The sequence below is a fragment of the Crocodylus siamensis genome, chromosome 14 (assembly GCF_052110815.1).
Source record: "Crocodylus siamensis isolate JL-2025a chromosome 14, ASM5211081v1, whole genome shotgun sequence".
Taxonomy (NCBI): domain Eukaryota; kingdom Metazoa; phylum Chordata; order Crocodylia; family Crocodylidae; genus Crocodylus; species Crocodylus siamensis.
This window is the reverse complement of record NC_143408.1, coordinates 13996205-14012624: the sequence shown is the minus strand read 5'-3', so window position 1 is coordinate 14012624 and position 16420 is coordinate 13996205. Positions and strand designations below refer to the sequence as shown.

Here is a 16420-nt window from a genome sequence, read left to right as displayed (position 1 = left end):
GGAGCGCACCCTCAGCAAGTTTGCAGATGACACCAAGCTGGGGGAAGTAGATATGCTGGAGGGTAGGGCTAGGATTCAGAGTGACCTAGACAAATTGGAGGACTAGGCCAAAAGAAATCTCAAGAGGTTCACCAAGGACAAGTACAAAGTCCTGCCCTGAGGATGGAACAGTCCCATGCACCAGGACGGGCTGAGGGCTGACTAGCTACACAGTGGCTCTGCAGGAAGGCACCTGGGGTTAACAATGGACCATAAGCTGAATATGGGTCCACAATGTGCTCTTGTTGCCAAAAAGAGCTGGGCTGCATCAGTAGAAACATTGCCAGTAGATCTAAGAAAGTAATTATTCCTCTCCCTTCAGCACTGGTGAGGCCAGATCTGGAGTACTGTGTTCTTTTTTGGGGCCCCCGCTACAGAAAGGATGTGGACAAGTTGGAGACAGTTCAGCAGAGGGCAGCAAAAATGATTCAGGGACTGGGAGGCATGACTCATGAGGAGAGGCTGCGGGAACTGGGCTTATTAAGTCTGCAGAAGAGAAGATTGAGAGGGGATTTAATAGCAGCCTTTAACTACCTGATGGATGAATAGACTGGAGCTGGATTGTTCTCAGTGGTGGCAGATGAGAGAGCAAGGCACAATGGACTCAAGTCACAGGAAGGGAAGTTTAGGTTGGATATTAGGAAAAACTTTATTACTAGGAAGGTGGTGAAACACTGGAACAAGTTAACTGGAGAGGTTGTGAAATCTCCATCCTTGAAGGTTTATAAGACCCAGCTCAGCAAAGCCTTGGCTGGAATGATCTAGTTTGGGATGGTCCTGCTCTGAGAAGCGGGATGGCTAAATGACCTCATGAGGTCCCTTCCAACCCTAATTTTCCATGATTCTAATACCCGCCTTACCCTCAGGATATGGGCCACACCCATGAAGCACTGCCCCATCTCTCTCAGCCTTATAGGGTTGCCAACCCTCCAGAATTGCCCTGGAGTCTCCTGGAATTAGATATGATCTCCAGGAGCCTGCTGAGAGTCACCTGGGAGATAAATGATTGGGCATTCATTAACATAAATATTAAATGTTGAATCCAATTTATACAGTAGTCCAGTGGGTTTTTTAAAATGCAATAGTACAGTGCAGTAGATCAGTCATTAGTGTCATTACATCATGTGATGAAACCTCCCCGAATAGATTCAAACAGAGTTGGCAACCCTACAACCTTACCATCTCCCCAGTCACTCCCAGGCCCTGCTCAGCAGGAACTCTGAGGAGAGGGTGGTTTCCTAAGCTGCAGATGACTTGGTTAGTCCTTATGCCCTTGCCTTCCCCCAGCTCTGCAGCCCTTACTGTGCCACCTCACAGCAGGAGAGGTTTGAACAGTGCAGCAAAGCAGTGTGTGCTGTCCCCAGGCAGCAGGGACCCCGAGTGCCATCCCGGGGTGTGTGGTGTTGGGTATCACAGCAGTGGGCAATCAGTGCTGGACTTGGCTGTGCAGACAGGCACATCCTGTGCTCCACAGGCGGGACTGCTTGGCTGTGTGTGTCCAGTCCCGGCCTCCCCAGCAAGCAGGCACTCTCAACCACTCAGCTAGAGAAGCCCCTTGACACTGACATGACGTTTATCATCACTGGGGTTTTGGTGGGTCCCCACAAAACTGTCACATTCTTCGGGGGAAAGATAACAGCTACAGCTTGGTGATAGTTTCACTTCAGCATTGCCTGTTCCCTGCACTCACTCATATCCCACCCCAGGGAGCTGCAGGCCGAAGCTTGCCCTGCCCTGCCGAGCCCTTGCTGGCTAGCACAGCTGACTCAGACTGTGTACCTCTCTTCAGCCCTGCTGCCTGACAAACTGAACTCCCAGTCCTCCTCGCTCCCCAGGCTGTTGGGCCTTCTCTCTAAGCTAAAGAGGCCCCTCTGGCCCCTATTCCTGGCAGCAGTATGCTGGGGGACAGGCAGTCTGTTCTGCCCAGTAGTGCCCACGTACACACCAGCTAGGGCAGGTGTCCTCCTAGCGCTCCCTCTGGCAGGATCAGACTCCTTACTGCACTGGTGGGGGAGGGTTGCTGCTGTCTTCCATGGAAAAGTGCCACTAGTTGCCTCACAGCTTGCTAGACACCCAGCGCCCCACAGGTGCCTGGTGAGCACATGATGGGTAAAGCTGTTGTCCGTCAAACACGCCTGCCCCAGGCCAGGCTTGCACCAAGACCCTGCTGTATTTGGGGGATCCCTGCATTCCTGTAAGGCCCCTATTGCCTGCTCTGGCAGTAGGAATGAGCAAAGACAGGATTTGTGGTTATGGTGCCTGTCACCCCCAAGCTAGCCCCCCAGAATGGCAGTGCCAGACATGCTGCTTACTTGTTCCCCTTGTGGCTTGCAGGTAGCAGACTCGGGGCTGTACAGCTGTGTCGCTACCAGCTCGACTGGGGAGACGACGTGGAGCGGGGCCCTGGTGGTGCAAGGTCAGTCCCGGATCATTTCAGCTGTGGGTATGAAGTGCAGCAGTGGCTCGACATGGGCATGGTAATGTTGTCTGGGTGCCATGGGGGCAAAGAGCAGACACACACTCAGGAGCAGCTCTGGAGGCAGCTTGGGGCAGCGGCAGAACCCCCAGCATTTGTTTGGCAGCAGCTCTGTCTCTAGGCGATGGTTGCTGACAGGCTTTCAGGTTTGTGCCAGGCAGGGGCTCTCACATGGAGGGTGCAGTGACCTGGCTGCCCATGGCTGTTTACTGCCTCAGGCCCTGCAGGCTGCAGACTGGTCCTGCCTGGATCCTTCCTGCACACAGACCATTGCATGCTGGCTGTGCTTTGTGTGCTGCATTCCTGCCTGGGAGTGCCTTGGGCAGCCTGGCAGCATGGAGCCAAACATCCTTCAGGGACCTTTGCAGTGGTGTTTATGGCAGGTGTGGGCCCATCCTCTGGGCAGAGCTCCAGGAGCCGGGTTACTGTGCCAGTGCTGCCTGGGACTGTACTGCTGGGTTGAGGGACCAGAAGGCTAAGATCCTTCATCACGCATAAGTGTGGCACTTCCCTCACCGGGTCCTCCGGGCTCTTGACTTTCTCTGCAACGGGCCAAGTAAGGCCAGCCACAGTGGAAGCCCTAAGCAGTCCTGCAGTCACTCCCTACATAGTGCTCCCTGGGCTGGTTGTGAAGCAGAATCCTGAGCAATTAACAGCTCTGGATCCCTAGGCAGGACTGGGGGAAGCAGCAGGTCTGGCTCTCCCTGCCTGGCCCCTTGCAGGTCACTCCTGCTTATTTAATCCTTCCTTCCCTAGAGAATGGGGCTGACCTCCATGTGCAGCTGCCAGAGCCAAACCTTCTGCCTGGGCCCCCATCTGTCCCACTTGTTACTGATGTCACCAAGAACAGTGTGACTCTGGTCTGGAAGCCGAGCCCCCAGAGCGGGGGAGCTGCAGTCACCTCATACATCATTGAAGCATTCAGGTAATGCCTTGCACCCTGCCTCTGAGTACCCATTTTCTCTGAGCATGAATGCTAGCCAGGGAAGGCTTAAAGCAGGGAGATCAGCAGGGAGCAGCTGGTGTCAGGGCTGGACTTGCTCTCTGCTGGAATGGACCGAGAGGCCAAGTGGATGAAGTGCTGGATCTTGGGCTCTGAGCTTCCTTCCACTACTGGGGGCAGTCACTCAGGCAAGACATTTAAGGGTTATTTTTCAAAGGCAGCCATTAATTTGGGGGGTGTTTGGTTTTGGACCCAGCCTGAGTCCTCATGGGTATGGGTCCTGAGGCACCTGAACCTGTTCAGCCTTGGCAAGAGGAGGCTGAGGGGGACCTGGTGGCTGCCTACAAACTCATTAGGGAAGATTATCAGCAAATAGGAAGAGCCCTTTTCTCCCCAGCATTACCTGGGGTGACGAGGAACGATGGTAATAAGCTGATGGAGAATAGGTTTAGGTTGGAGATCAGGAGGCAATATTTTGTAGTAAGGGTGGCCAGAATCTGGAGCCAACTTCCTAGGGAAGTAAGTGGTCCTCACCCCTATCTTGGGTAAATTCAAAAAGTGGTTAACTGATCACCTGTCTGGGGTCTCGTGAACCCAGCATTCATTCCTGCCTGTAGCAGGGGGTCAGGCTAGATGATCTATTCAGGTCCCTCCTGACCCTAGCTACTATGAAACTACTATGAAACTGTCATTGGCAGGAAAAGTTAAGCCCCCAGGGTTGTGTCTGTGTATCCTGGAGAAACCAGTCCAGTATCTGAGATACTTAAGTTGGGGGACCACCAGGGAAAAATCTCAGGGCCTCCTTCCCTTTGCCTCTGTTACCCCACCTGACACAAAGCAGGATCAATACTGAAATGACTATGAATCAGGGGTTCACCCCAGTACTGGGCAAGGTCATGCGATGCAGTTTCCATGGCAACATTATCATAATAACTGTGCATATATAGAGCATATATATGCAGGGCCCCTATCCCCTGGTCTGGCAGTAGGAATGAGCAACGGCAGGGTTTGTGACATATATAGAGCATTTCAAGGGACATCACTGCAATCTTCCCTATAGATATGAACTGTATGGAAGAAACTGGGTCTTCTGGGACTCAACCACAGAGCAAAACCTACAGATAGATTTGTGCACAGATACACACCTGCCTCTTGCCATCCTGTAGGGATGGATTCCTCAGCCCATCTTTCTCTGCAGCAATTACCAGCAGTTCTTTTCTAAAAACAGCTCCTCCCTATGGGCTTGGAGTAGCGTAGCTGTGTGTGTTACTGGCTCTAGGTAGCAAGTCTCCCAGCAAGGCAGGTGTTTGTGCTCTCCTATTCCTGCCCATGATGCCCAGAATGGCATGGCATCCAGACCCCATTCCCCTACTGCCATGGCAGATTGCTGGGCAGAAGCAAATGTTTACTCCCATCCAGCTTCTAGCTCACAGCAGCATCTGCTCTGGAGTTTGCTGAGGTTGATGGAGGTAAGTGGGGAGGGTGCCTAGCAATGAAGGATTTTGCCAGCCCTACAACAGGGCAAGGCTGTAAGTCAGTGGCTAGGCTGGCCATTCAAGCCTGACTGGGTCACAGGGCACACAGGCTGCTACACACCCAGGGATGCAAGGGATTTTGCAGGGGGGGGGGGGAGGGGGGGAGGGCATATGCCACCTACTGGGCCTGCATGCTGTGAGCAGCCTAACACTCCTACTCTTATCAATTGGATGGAAATGAGTTCTGTACCAGAGGTCTGGCAGCTCCTCCAGAGTGGTTACTGGGGGAGGGTCCGAGGTTTCACTGTGGGGCAGCAGGTATGGACACTGCTTTCAGCACCCACCGACTAGAGGTAAGACATTGCTGCTGGGCAGGAAGAAAGCAGAACTCCTGGGCAGAAAGGCAGCTGGATTCCACCTTTGCACTGGGATAGCAGCTCTAGAGCCACTTTGGAGCAGGCCCTTTTTCCTCTGCTGAGTGCCACAGAGCTCTGCTGTTCCCTCTGGAGCTGTGACATCTTCCTCCTGGGAGTTCCTCGGCCCATGGAGAACCCATTTCTCATAGAAGGTCCCAGGGCTCTGCACACCAGAAGGGCTGTACAGACCTCACTCTGCTGTGTCACTGTCCTGGCAAGCCCCTGCTGTGGCACTCCCCGTGCCAAGCCCATGAAAGGCCAGGCCCCTGCCCCGTCATCCCTATTCACAGCACCAGGGAAGGGAGCAGAAGGCCTGGCCACAATCAGCCCTTCATCTCACTTGCTGCAGCCAGTCTGCAGGCAGCACCTGGCAGACCGTGGCAGACAACGTGAAGGTGGAAAAGCACACAGTGAGTGGCCTGGACCCCAACACCATCTACCTCTTCCTCATCCGGGCCGTCAACTCCTACGGGCTGAGTGACCCTAGTCCTGTCTCAGAACCAGTGCGCACCCAAGGTGAGGTTACCCAAGTGCCGGCCAGGCAGGGCCAGAAGCTATCAGACTGCCTTAGACGAGGGGCATCTTGGTGTGGGGGAGGGGGAAGGCTGAGGAGGAGGATGGGAGCGACCTGAGTAGGCCACGTCCTGGCAAGAAGAAAGCAGATTCAACCCAGGCATTAGAGCCTTGTTCCCACATCTGCCATGGACAGAGAGAGCCAGGCGCAGCTTGGGGATTGAGGTCCAGAGCCTGGATGGTCCCCTGCTGTTCTCTTGTCAACAGCTGTGCTGGGATTTTGGAGCCCGGTAGGGGGGGCAGGCTGAGCCGTGCCCTATGGCTGGCAGTTGAGCTCTGTGCCAGGTCTCTTTTGGCTGCTCTGTAAAATGGATTCAGCCTCCGTGGGCCGCCCGCCCCTGGTGGTCCCAGCAGGGCTGTCTCACCTGCTGCATGCACCCTCATAACTAACTTTACTTGGTAGATGTCAGCCCCACCCGGCAGGGTGTGGATCACCGGCAGGTGCAACGCGAGCTCGGGGAAGTTGTGGTGCAGCTCCAAGAACCCATCATTCTCACCTCAACCACCATCCAAGTGACCTGGACTGTGAGTGTTGCATGCCTCTGCCAGCATGCAGCAGTGATGAGGGAGAGACAATACAAGGGGTAGGGGCTGGCACAAAGCAGTGCAGGGAGCAGGGACAGGGGCCATATGGAAGGTGCATTGTGGGTCAGTAGCCAGCAGGGCTCTGCAGAGAGGGCCCAGAGAGGCAGCATGTGTGGTTGGGTAGCAGGGAACAGGTCAGTGCAGAGATGGGGGGTGCAAAGGGTGTGGTGGTAGGGGCAGTGTAAGGGGTACAGTAGTCATGATGGGATGCAAAGGATAAGCAATACAGGATTGGGGGTCTAAAGGGGAAAGGGTCATAAGGCAATGTGGGTAGTGGACAGTGGCATGGGGCAGCAGGGTGGAAGGCGCAAGGCCAAGGGCTGCTCTGGATCTGCACTGGCAGGGGCAAAACAGTGGACCCATGTACATCTTCCTGACCTGTGACCTGCTCCACCACATGCAAACATCCCCAGTGCCAAGTCACACGAGTTTCCTCCCCACTCCCCAGGTGGATCGCCAGGCCCAGTTCATCCAGGGCTATCGGGTGCTGTACCGCCTGCGAGGTGGTGCCTGGCTAGCACAGGATGTGCAGGCGCCTACTGAGCGCAGTGCTGTGCTGGAGGAGCTGCACAAGGGCCAGGAGTATGAGCTCAAGATCCGGCCATACTTTGATGAGTTCCAGGGCATGGACAGTGAGGTGCTGACAGTGCACATGCCTGAGGAAGGTCAGTGCTACTTAGCATAGGGATGGCCTCGTCCCCACCTGCTTCCTGCTCAGGGCTTGGGGCTTGCTGTCGGACATGGGGCTCTTGGGCTGGGCTCATGTTCAGGCACAGGAATGGCCCTGGTCCTGCTCTGACACCCTCCAGCTGTGGAGTGATAAGCTGATCCTGTCCCCAAGCACCTGGGAACCTCTCCTGTGAGTGGGGACAAGGTGGAGAGGACAAGGCCTGAGGTGTCAAGGCATGTACCAGCCTCTCACCAGCTTCCCCTATGGGTTGCTGTTTCGTTGTGCTTCCTTAACCGTGCTCTTCCCCATAGCAGTAGGTGTTGGCCATGATGGAGCCAGTGCCCGTGGCTTGGTTTGGGCTGCCTGGCAGTGCCGGCTGCCTAGAGGAACCATGGGGCTGGGCTGGGTGGGGTCAGCAAGGGCTGTAGTGTAGGGCTGGTTGCAACTGGGTGTGTGGGGCTGCTCTAAGCTGGCAGGCTGTCTTTGAGCAGCGCTCACTTTCCAGCTGTTATTCAGATAACACTGGTGCCCTAGGGCAGCCAGCTTGCCTTGTAAATGCTGCAACCAGCCCCCTGCATGCTGTGGGCAGTGCAGGAGCCCGTAGGGGCTGGGGAGCCTGGGGTAGGCTCTCCCAGTGCAGGACTCTTGGTGTCCCATGGCTCAGCTGGTCCCATTGGTACCAGAGCTGGGCCTGGCCTCTGACAGGGGCATGACTTTGTAGGCAGCCTCCCAGATTGCTTTTAGCAATAACCCCTCTTTCTTTCATCCTGCCCAGCCCCCAGCGCCCCTCCTCAGGCAGTTACCGTGGTAACGCTGGGGACCAGCAACAGCACCAGCATCAGTGTGTCATGGGAGCCGCCCCCTGTAGGAGACCAGAATGGGATCATCCAGGATTACCGGGTGAGCAGGGTCAAGGGTGATGGGGCTGTGCTTGTAACAGACCCCAGCAAGGCCACCACACCTGGCACAGGTATTACCTAAAGGTTTTGCCCCGGTAATGCTGAGCATCTGGAGCCCCCACCGTCCCCTGAGTCTTGGCTAATTCAGCCTTCTCCCTCTGGCAGATCTGGTGTCTGGGGAATGAAAGCCGCTTCCACATCAACAAGAGCGTGGATGGCACAGTGCTCTCAACAGTGCTGCAGGGGCTGGTCCCTGGTATACTTTACCGCACCGAGGTGGCGGCTGCCACCAGTGCCGGGGTAGGCGTGAGGAGCACACCTGTCACCATCCAGATCAGTGAGTCCAGGTGCTCTGCAGGGCAAGAAGGGGAAGGACGGCTCCCTCCTGCCCAGGTGGCCTGCAAGCCTGACGGGATGGGTTCTGCGTGACAGTGCCCCATGGTATCATATAGAGGTGCCTGGTTGGAGCCACTGTGGTGGTCCACAGCCTCATGATGGAGCTTGCCAGGCTGCTGGTGGGACAGGAAGGGAAGGTCAAGCTCTGGTGTCTCAGAGCCATAGTTGGGCTCAGGGGGAGACTGACTGAGAGGGCCAAGGCAAGAGGGTGACATGGCTCCTTGGGCCCTGAAGTGGATACAGCAGGGCCAGTGGCCATGAAGTGTGGACGGGACACCAGTGCTAAGTGCTGCAGCAGCAACAGCCCTTGCACTCGGAGCCAGTCTTCCGGATTCCAGTGCCTCAGCATTGGATAAGACCCATAGTCCCCTGGGAGCAGACAGATTCTGCCCTCACTCCCATGTCTCTGCTGCCCCTCCCCACCAGACCCTTTCCTGGAGCAGGACTCGGTGCCCGTTGGCAGTGGGGAGAACATGAGCCTGGCAGAGCAGATCACAGATGTGGTGAAACAGCCGGCCTTCATCGCAGGCATCGGTGGTGCCTGCTGGGTCATCCTGATGTGCTTTAGCGTCTGGATCTATTGCCGCCGAAAGAAGAGGAAGGAACTGAGCCACTACACAGGTAGAAGCCGTGTTGTATGGGGCAGCATCCGTTGTGGCAAGCCTGGGGCACCGGCTGTTCCAAGGGGACCTGAGTATGTGGGGTTCTGCCCAGGTGACAGCAAGGCAGCTGTGAGCATGGCAGCTTCTCTGTGCAGAGGCAGTACAGAGGTTCAGCATCTGTGCTCCCCCCATGCTCATAGTGCCCCATATACAGGGGAGACACTGGAGAGCAGCATGGGTCTCTGAGATGGGGTGTCCTTGGGAGGGCCCCTGGCACTAGGCAGCATGAACTGTGCCAGAGGCAGCACCAGGCCACAAAGCTCTCACCCAGACCCAGTGAGAGTACCACCCCTACAGTAGTAACTACCACCCCCCTGCCCTCCACACAGCACCAGACTTCAGGGGGAACTCCAGGGTGGCCTGTGAGCAGTACTGTGCTTTACTCCCATGACTGCACTGCACTGGTGCTGCCCATCCCTGCTGCTGCCTCTGCTCACCACTCCCCACCAGCTGGTGGTACCAACTGGTTTACTGTCTCCTTCCTCTTTTGCAGCCTCCTTTGCCTACACACCAGCAGGTACGTCCCTTCTCTCCTCCCAGCACCCCTGAGCTGGAGCCTGCCCCCCACCCCTCATCACATGTCTTTGTCTCTTACAGTCTCCTTCCCACACACAGAGGGGCTGACCTGTGGCAATGTCAGGTGAGTGCAGAGCTGCCTGACCCACTAGTGCTGCTGGGAAGAATCCTGGCCATGCTGTGTCCTCCAGCAGCAGTCCCCAGCATGCACTGTGCCCCAGTACTAACCTTGTCCTGTCTTACAGACCTGCCATGCTGGCCATGGCCACCAGTGCTTCCAACTACCCATGGCTGGCAAATTCGTGGCCTGCACCCAATCTGCTGCGTAATGAGAAGGCCAAGAAGCCTGGCATGACCTGCTGCACAGGAAACCATGATGTCACAGAGAGATACTACAATGGTAAAGGGGAGAGGGGGGCCAGGCAGGAGCTCTGGGAACGGCCAGGCTGCTGCAAGTCCAGGAGAGGGGCTGAGAGTGCATGGGGCCAGGTATGTGTTCACCTGGGCCACCTCATGGCTGGAAGGGGTGAGTGGGCAGAGGAGTGAAGCTGGTACATAGCTGCTATGTGCCTACCTAGGTGGCCTCTACCTGTGTGATCCCTAGCTCTGGAATTGATCTGAACCAAGTTTCCCAGGCAGGGGCACCTCAAAACAAGACTGGACAGGCATCTTCCAGGAGGCCTGTGTGATAGAGGTCAACAGCTGCATGCCCTGTCTCTAGCTGGACCTTGGTGCCCACAGCTGGGCTGTCCTTTGAGTGTGTGCCCATGTCTCTGATTGACTCCACAGATTCTGGGATCTCCAATTACATTGCTCAAACAGAGAAGTTTGGGGCAGGTGCATCTGATGGACCCATTTACAGTACCATTGACCCCACCAGTGATGAGCTGAGGACCTTCAACGGGGTGTTTTCCCAGCATACAACACCTTACGCCACCACTCCTGTGGTGCCGTATGGGGCCCAGAGCCTGCCCTCCCCCAATGAGGAGAGCCACTGGGATGCCCAGCCCAGCACCTCCAGTCTCCAATATTCACAACCAGAGTGGAGCAGGGTGGAGAATGGTAGGAACCCTTGTGATGGAAAGCATTTGAGTCAAAGGGACATGGAGACGCCAGGGCCAGCCTCTCACCTGTCAGTGTGACCTAGTGTGATAGGGCTGTCATATACTGGGGTATATGGTATGCAGCTGAGCAGACATTTCCCAGCTTTACCTGCCCAGGTGCAGAGCAGGCTCTTCCAGCCACAAGGTCCAGCCACCCTGTCTGAGCTCTCTGGATGATAGGGCCAAGTTCCAGTGCGGTGACCAGCTGAGTGCTCTAAAGGGGTCTGGCTGGGCAGTGGGCCCAGCACACATTGTAGTAGCAAAGCTACCTCCTTTTCTCTGCTCCCTGTACTGCATGGCACAGGTCTGGGGTATGTGTCCCTGCCAAGCCAGTGTAGGGCTTACTGGAGGGCTCCCCCACTTCCCTCTCAGTGTCTGAGAAATGCCTTCTCGCTCTGCTTTTCATAGCAGCTAAAATTGGCAAATCAAAATCAGTGGGGAAGCCTGTGAAAATGCCATCGCTAAACTGGGCAGAACTGCTGCCCCCACCCCCCACAGCCAGTGAGCTGAGCCAGTGTGCTGAGGATGAGGAAGACGAGAATGAAGACAAGGACGAGGAGCTGGCTGTCCGGTGAGCATGGGTTCCAGCTCCCTCTGCACACAGCACTTATCCCTGCGCAGGAGAGGCTGGGATTGCAGCATCCTCTCAGTCCTGCATCAGACTCTGAACTGCCCAGCAGCAACTGGCCATTGCATCAGGCTCTCATGGGGCAAGCACAGGCATTGCTAGAAGCTCTGGGCATCCACCCAAATGGCAGTAAGATGAGCTGAGCCAGGCCGAGCATGAGAGCTTCCTGTGCTGCCTGGGAGCTCCAGCTTTGCCCATACTCCCCCCTGTCGGGGAAACTTGGGGCTTGGGTCTCAGAGTAACTGCAGCAGGGAGCCGCTCCCTGTCTTCAGTGCAGGTAGATCTCCCTCAGCCTGTTTGGGGGTGGTGGAGGGGCACTTATTCTGCTGGAGGAATGTGAGTGGGAAGCTGGGAACAAATGTTGCAATATGGTGAAATTCTCCCTTGTCCATCATTGACCCCAAGGATGTGGGGACTGCTAGATAGGGCTGCTGAGAGCCTGGTCCCCTCCCAGCCCAACAGGCATTTGATGTCTGCCCTGCTTGTAGCTCGGAGATGGAGGAGTGGTGCCCACCGCTGCCTGAGCGCACCTACCTGATGGAGAACATCCAAGAAGAAGACTGGCCCCTGCCCCATGGGGAGGCCTCCTCACCCACCAACTCATATGGGCAGCAGTCCACTGCTACACTGACACCCTCACCCCATGATGAGGCGAGAGCTGCCGAGGACATCCCCAGGCTGCATCACTTTGAAGTCCCCCACCTGTCCCGGTAGGAGAGACCCCCCATCAGAGACCTTATTCAGCATCACCTCACCACCCCACTCTGCTAGTACCCCCATCTTGACCCAGATCCACTGCTGTTCCTATCCTTGGCTTCCCCCCTGCCAGTGTGTGCTTAGCACCGCTAGTGCCTCTTAGCCCTGACATGCAGCACTCCCATCCGACCTGACGCATCTGCCCTTCCCTGTCTTCCTGTGTGAGGGCATTAAGATGGTGGGGGGGTGGTATTGCCTGGGTTACGAGGGGAATTCTAGCCCACTCCAGCAGTGACTAGGTAGTGCTGCACTGCTGCTGTGCACCCATTGCCCCTCCTCAGATAACTAAGACTGTGGGTCCTGCCCCTTTCCCATCCCAGGCTCCTAGAGCTGGTTTTCATTTTTGTAGTCTTGTTGGGGCCTGGCAGGCAGGTCCCAGTAGCCTTGTTCACAGGGCCTCAGAACACAAGACAGACTGCCCCTCGCCTCGGGCCAGTGAATGAGCTTGTTCCCAGTGGAGTGGTGAGTGACTCCCCTAGGCAGGAGAGGTGTGGGCAGGCTGTCTCCCTCCCCAAGGCCCATCTTCTACTTCTCTGCCAGGCTTTTAACTGGGCTGTCATTTTTTTCAGGCAGTTGCCAGATGACCCAGGGCTACTGCCCAGGGCCCCAAGTCCCCCCTTCACCCAGTCTAACCCCAGCTTCAGTGCTCTTGAGGAGGGGACTGATGGCCACACACCCAGACACGGATACAAGCGCAATCTGAGCCAGACCTTGGCACACAGTGTGGAGAACATCAGCTCCCCAAACACAGGTGAGCGCAGTTGCCTGGCTTTAGTGCTCCCTGCAGCATGCCCAACCTTGGCCTAGTGTGGGCACCATAACCAGTACCAGTGCCTGAAATCTGCTGGAACTCCCCTCTGTACAAAGGGGTGGGGCTTAAAAGGGGATTGCATGCTCCAGGGGGGGAGAGGGGTGGCTAAAGCTAATGCAGAGCAGTTCCGCCACCACCTGGCCCTTGGCTGTTGGGTCCCAGGTGCAGAGGTACACTGATGGCCATAGGCCCATCAGAGTCTGGCCCTGATACAGGAGCTGTGCCACCATTCAGGCTCGCCTCCATAATTCCTTTTTGATCTCCCTGGCCTTTGTGAGCCCTACTAGCCCCTGTTGGTCTAGTATATCTGGGGTGCTGGCAGTGCCCACAGTCCTGGTGGACAGGCAGTGGGGAGTGGAGACTGGTACTGGATGTATAACAGTGTTTTGTGTTGGCATTGCTGACAGGTAAAGACAACTGTAACCCCAGTGATGTGTCACTTGCCCCAGCACAGAAAGCAAGAGCCAAGAAGAAAGCCAAGCCCAGCCACTATCGCCGAGAGAAGCAGCAGGGAGGTGAGTGGGGAGGGCTGGCCTCAGGACCACTCTGCTTCCTTGGGGAAGCAAAAGCCACAGAACCTGACTGAACAAGGGAGCTGCTGGCTGCACTGGCCCCACTGCAGCTGCAGCTGCCACCACTGCCCAGCCCTGACACAGCAGGGGAGCAGCAATTATCTGCTGTGAATTCAGGGGTCTCACTGGTGTCACTACTGTCAGCCACTGCTCCCAACCCCACTGCTTGGGGCCTGTGCAGAGGGTGGCCGGGGCTGACACCTGGGCTGGCTGCAGTAGGACAGCCTGCCCTGCTGTTCATGAGAAACCCCTCCCATGCAGACCTGCCGCCACCCCCTTTGCCACCACCCAGTGAGGACTCTGCCTTCCCCGGGACAGCTGCACCATGCCTGGACTACGGTATCTCCCCTTTGGAGAGGGACACAAGTGGCACCACATCTGCAGAGCGGAGAGCCGGCCATCGGACAGTACTGGATCAGCACCACCACCTGCACCGAGATGGTAACACCAGCCAGATCCTGGACCAGTGCCAGGAGGGTCCCAGCCACCCAAGCTGCTTCAGGGGCCCTCAGAGGATAGGCCCAGGCCTCCAGGCTTATGGGCAGGGTCTGCTCCTGCTTTCTGGCAGGTCTTGGCCTAGAAGGAAGAGGGCACCTCTCCCTGCTGTTTGCCTCATTCCCTGCCTGGGGGCAAGACGTGCAACTGAGTGAACCTGCCCTGTGTTGCCCTTCTGGTGCAGTGGCACCATGTGCTGTCCCTTGCTAGCCTAGCCCTGCCCCAACCAACACGTCTACCAGCATAGGCATAGTCACAAGAGCCAGCATGAGCTAAAAAACAGGTTCCCAGGGGGCCTGAGCACTTGCTGCTCCTGCTGACTGACACCAAAGCTGGGCTGCTTTAAACCTCAAGCTGCCCAGGAAGTGCCTGTCCGGGAAGAGAATATGCAGTGCCTGTCCCTGCCCCTTTTCTCTTGCAGCCTCCAGGGCAGGCCTCACTTGGTGATTCTCCCCTCACTACCATACTCAGTTACCATGGATGGCCCTTGCAGAAGCTAGTCCAGTTCTCTAAACTGCATCTTGAACCTAGCGTAGCTGCTTAAAAGTGCTGGAGCCTGCACTGTCCACCTGCACTGGCTTCAGGCCTTGGCATGCTCAGCCCTCTCCCTGATTTGTAGATCCCCAGGTTCAATACCCTTCCATTTACATGAGTAGCCACCTTCAGAGCCCTGTGGCTGCCCAGCTGGCTCCTAGCCCGTGGTTGGCACAGATGGCTCAGGCAACATTGCTGCCAGGCTTAGTGGTGGGCTCCAGGCAGGGCTCTGCTTATCATTCAGGACCGATGTGCCAGAAGCCTGCTCCACAGTAGGTTGCCTTGGTTCTACGGAAGCCAGACTTCTGGAGGCCAGAGCCAACCATGAGCCGGAGGCCTGGGGATTCTGCAAAGCAAACATGCAGGGGTTTCAGAGGTCAACACTGTGTTTGACCCAGCAGCCCAGTTCAGGATGCCCCACTTGGCAGCTACCCCCCTGCAGGGACACTAGCTCACTGGACACAGCTGCCAAAGGGTCTGCTGGGCACAAGGACATGCCAGCCTTGCCCTTATGCCTGCTGCTTTCCTTGCAGAGGAAGAGATCATTCCCTACAGCAAACCCACCTTCCTCTCCAGAAGCCAGGTGTCCAGCAATTGCTCTACAACAGGTAGCTCCTCCTCCAAGGGCTCCACAGGATCCAGAGGGCATGGATGGAGCAGGACAGCAGGGGACCGCAGTGAGGTGAGCCACAGCAGTTACTCAGCTTTGCTGTAGCTGGGCTAGCCAGAAGCATCTCTGCCATGCATGAGGGACACTGGGGGAATGGGAGCCACAGATGAAGTGGTAGGGCACAGTCATGCAGAGCAGCAGGGTTCTGCCAGGGACCACATACTAGGCCAGCCACAGAGTGGGGGCTAGTACCTGGGGTGCAGGGCTCCACCAGTCTCAGGCAGCTGCTGCCCTATTTCTCTCTGGCTGCAAACCACAAAAGGAAATGGACTCTTGCTCTTGGAAATCCTTGTGCCTAATGGGGTGTGACCTTTGCCAGCCCCACCAGCTGCCCCTGACCTGAGAACATCCTGCTGCAGGATGTATGGCGAGGCACATGGTGCTGTGCCTCTAGCTCTGGGCAGCGTTGGCTGAGTACTTGGAGAAGTGTGGGGGAGTTGGGAGCCATGAGGTTAGAAATAGTATGGGTCCCCCATCTTTTCACCTGATGATGTAATGTGGGTGGGGGAGCCTGTGCCCATGCCTGGTGAACAGTGCCCTAGGACCTGGAGAGAGCTGGATTAAGGGCCATGTGTTCCCAGCAGCTTGGGGCACCTTACAGAAGGCTGATTAGTTGGGGTACTATTCCCAGGCAATGCCTGAAACACCTTTGTCTGCCCCACTAATGATTTTCCCTTTGCCTTTGCAGGAGAAGAGATGAAGCTAGTGGCACTGGTTGAAAGGAGCAGAGTGAAGTGACATGCAGGCTGGGGTCAGGGCTCTGTCCCTTGAAATGCCAGAGCTGGAGCTCTAGGGTTTATTCTTGTTTAATTTATGACTGTGACTGGAGCCAGGCAGTCCAGTCCCTTGTAAATAGCTGTGTTTGGAAGCCTTTGGCAAGGGCTGGCTCTGTAATCAGGACATGGAGTGAGGCCTGAACATGCCCATTTTGGTAACAAGCTGGCATCTCTGCAAAGATAGGTTTGTGCTGTTAGGGCAGGGGTAGGAGTGAGCAGCCTGCCTCTAGCCAGCCAGCTTGTGATGGCCAGAGAGAGCAGCCCACCTGCAGGTGGGCACTGGCATTTCTTGGCACTTCCCACTCCAGCTCAACCCAGCCAGCTCCTTATTCAGAGCAGGGAGCATTTTTGTTAGCTAAGAATCCCTTTTGTAAACTGACCAATAAAGCTGTTTGTTAACCGGATGGAAAGAGAGGTGTTGCTTT

The 16420-nt window shown here is 56.3% G+C and overlaps 1 protein-coding gene across 5 annotated transcripts in view; it reads left to right on the top strand.

Moving 5' to 3' along the window:
• Nucleotides 1-16393, top strand: part of ROBO3 (roundabout guidance receptor 3) — a 265930-nt gene extending 249537 nt beyond the window's left edge. For 4 of the 5 annotated variants that reach the window (XM_090027272.1, XM_090027268.1, XM_090027269.1 and 1 more), the window contains 19 exons: nt 2374-2455; nt 3272-3440; nt 5699-5865; nt 6326-6447; nt 6956-7172; nt 7953-8077; nt 8242-8413; nt 8899-9093; nt 9628-9651; nt 9732-9774; nt 9896-10050; nt 10440-10712; nt 11162-11324; nt 11870-12091; nt 12707-12888; nt 13356-13463; nt 13782-13961; nt 15083-15231; nt 15908-16393. In XM_090027272.1, the coding sequence (XP_089883398.1) occupies nt 2374-2455; nt 3272-3440; nt 5699-5865; nt 6326-6447; nt 6956-7172; nt 7953-8077; nt 8242-8413; nt 8899-9093; nt 9628-9651; nt 9732-9774; nt 9896-10050; nt 10440-10712; nt 11162-11324; nt 11870-12091; nt 12707-12888; nt 13356-13463; nt 13782-13961; nt 15083-15231; nt 15908-15919 (2760 nt within the window). In that variant the 3' untranslated portion in view covers nt 15920-16393. Of the gene's footprint in view, nt 1-2373; nt 2456-3271; nt 3441-5698; nt 5866-6325; nt 6448-6955; nt 7173-7952; nt 8078-8241; nt 8414-8898; nt 9094-9627; nt 9652-9731; nt 9775-9895; nt 10051-10439; nt 10713-11161; nt 11325-11869; nt 12092-12486; nt 12600-12706; nt 12889-13355; nt 13464-13781; nt 13962-15082; nt 15232-15907 lie in introns of those variants that run through there. The other variant, XM_090027273.1, reaches the window with a different exon arrangement.
• The last annotated feature ends 27 nt before the right edge of the window (nt 16394-16420 follow it).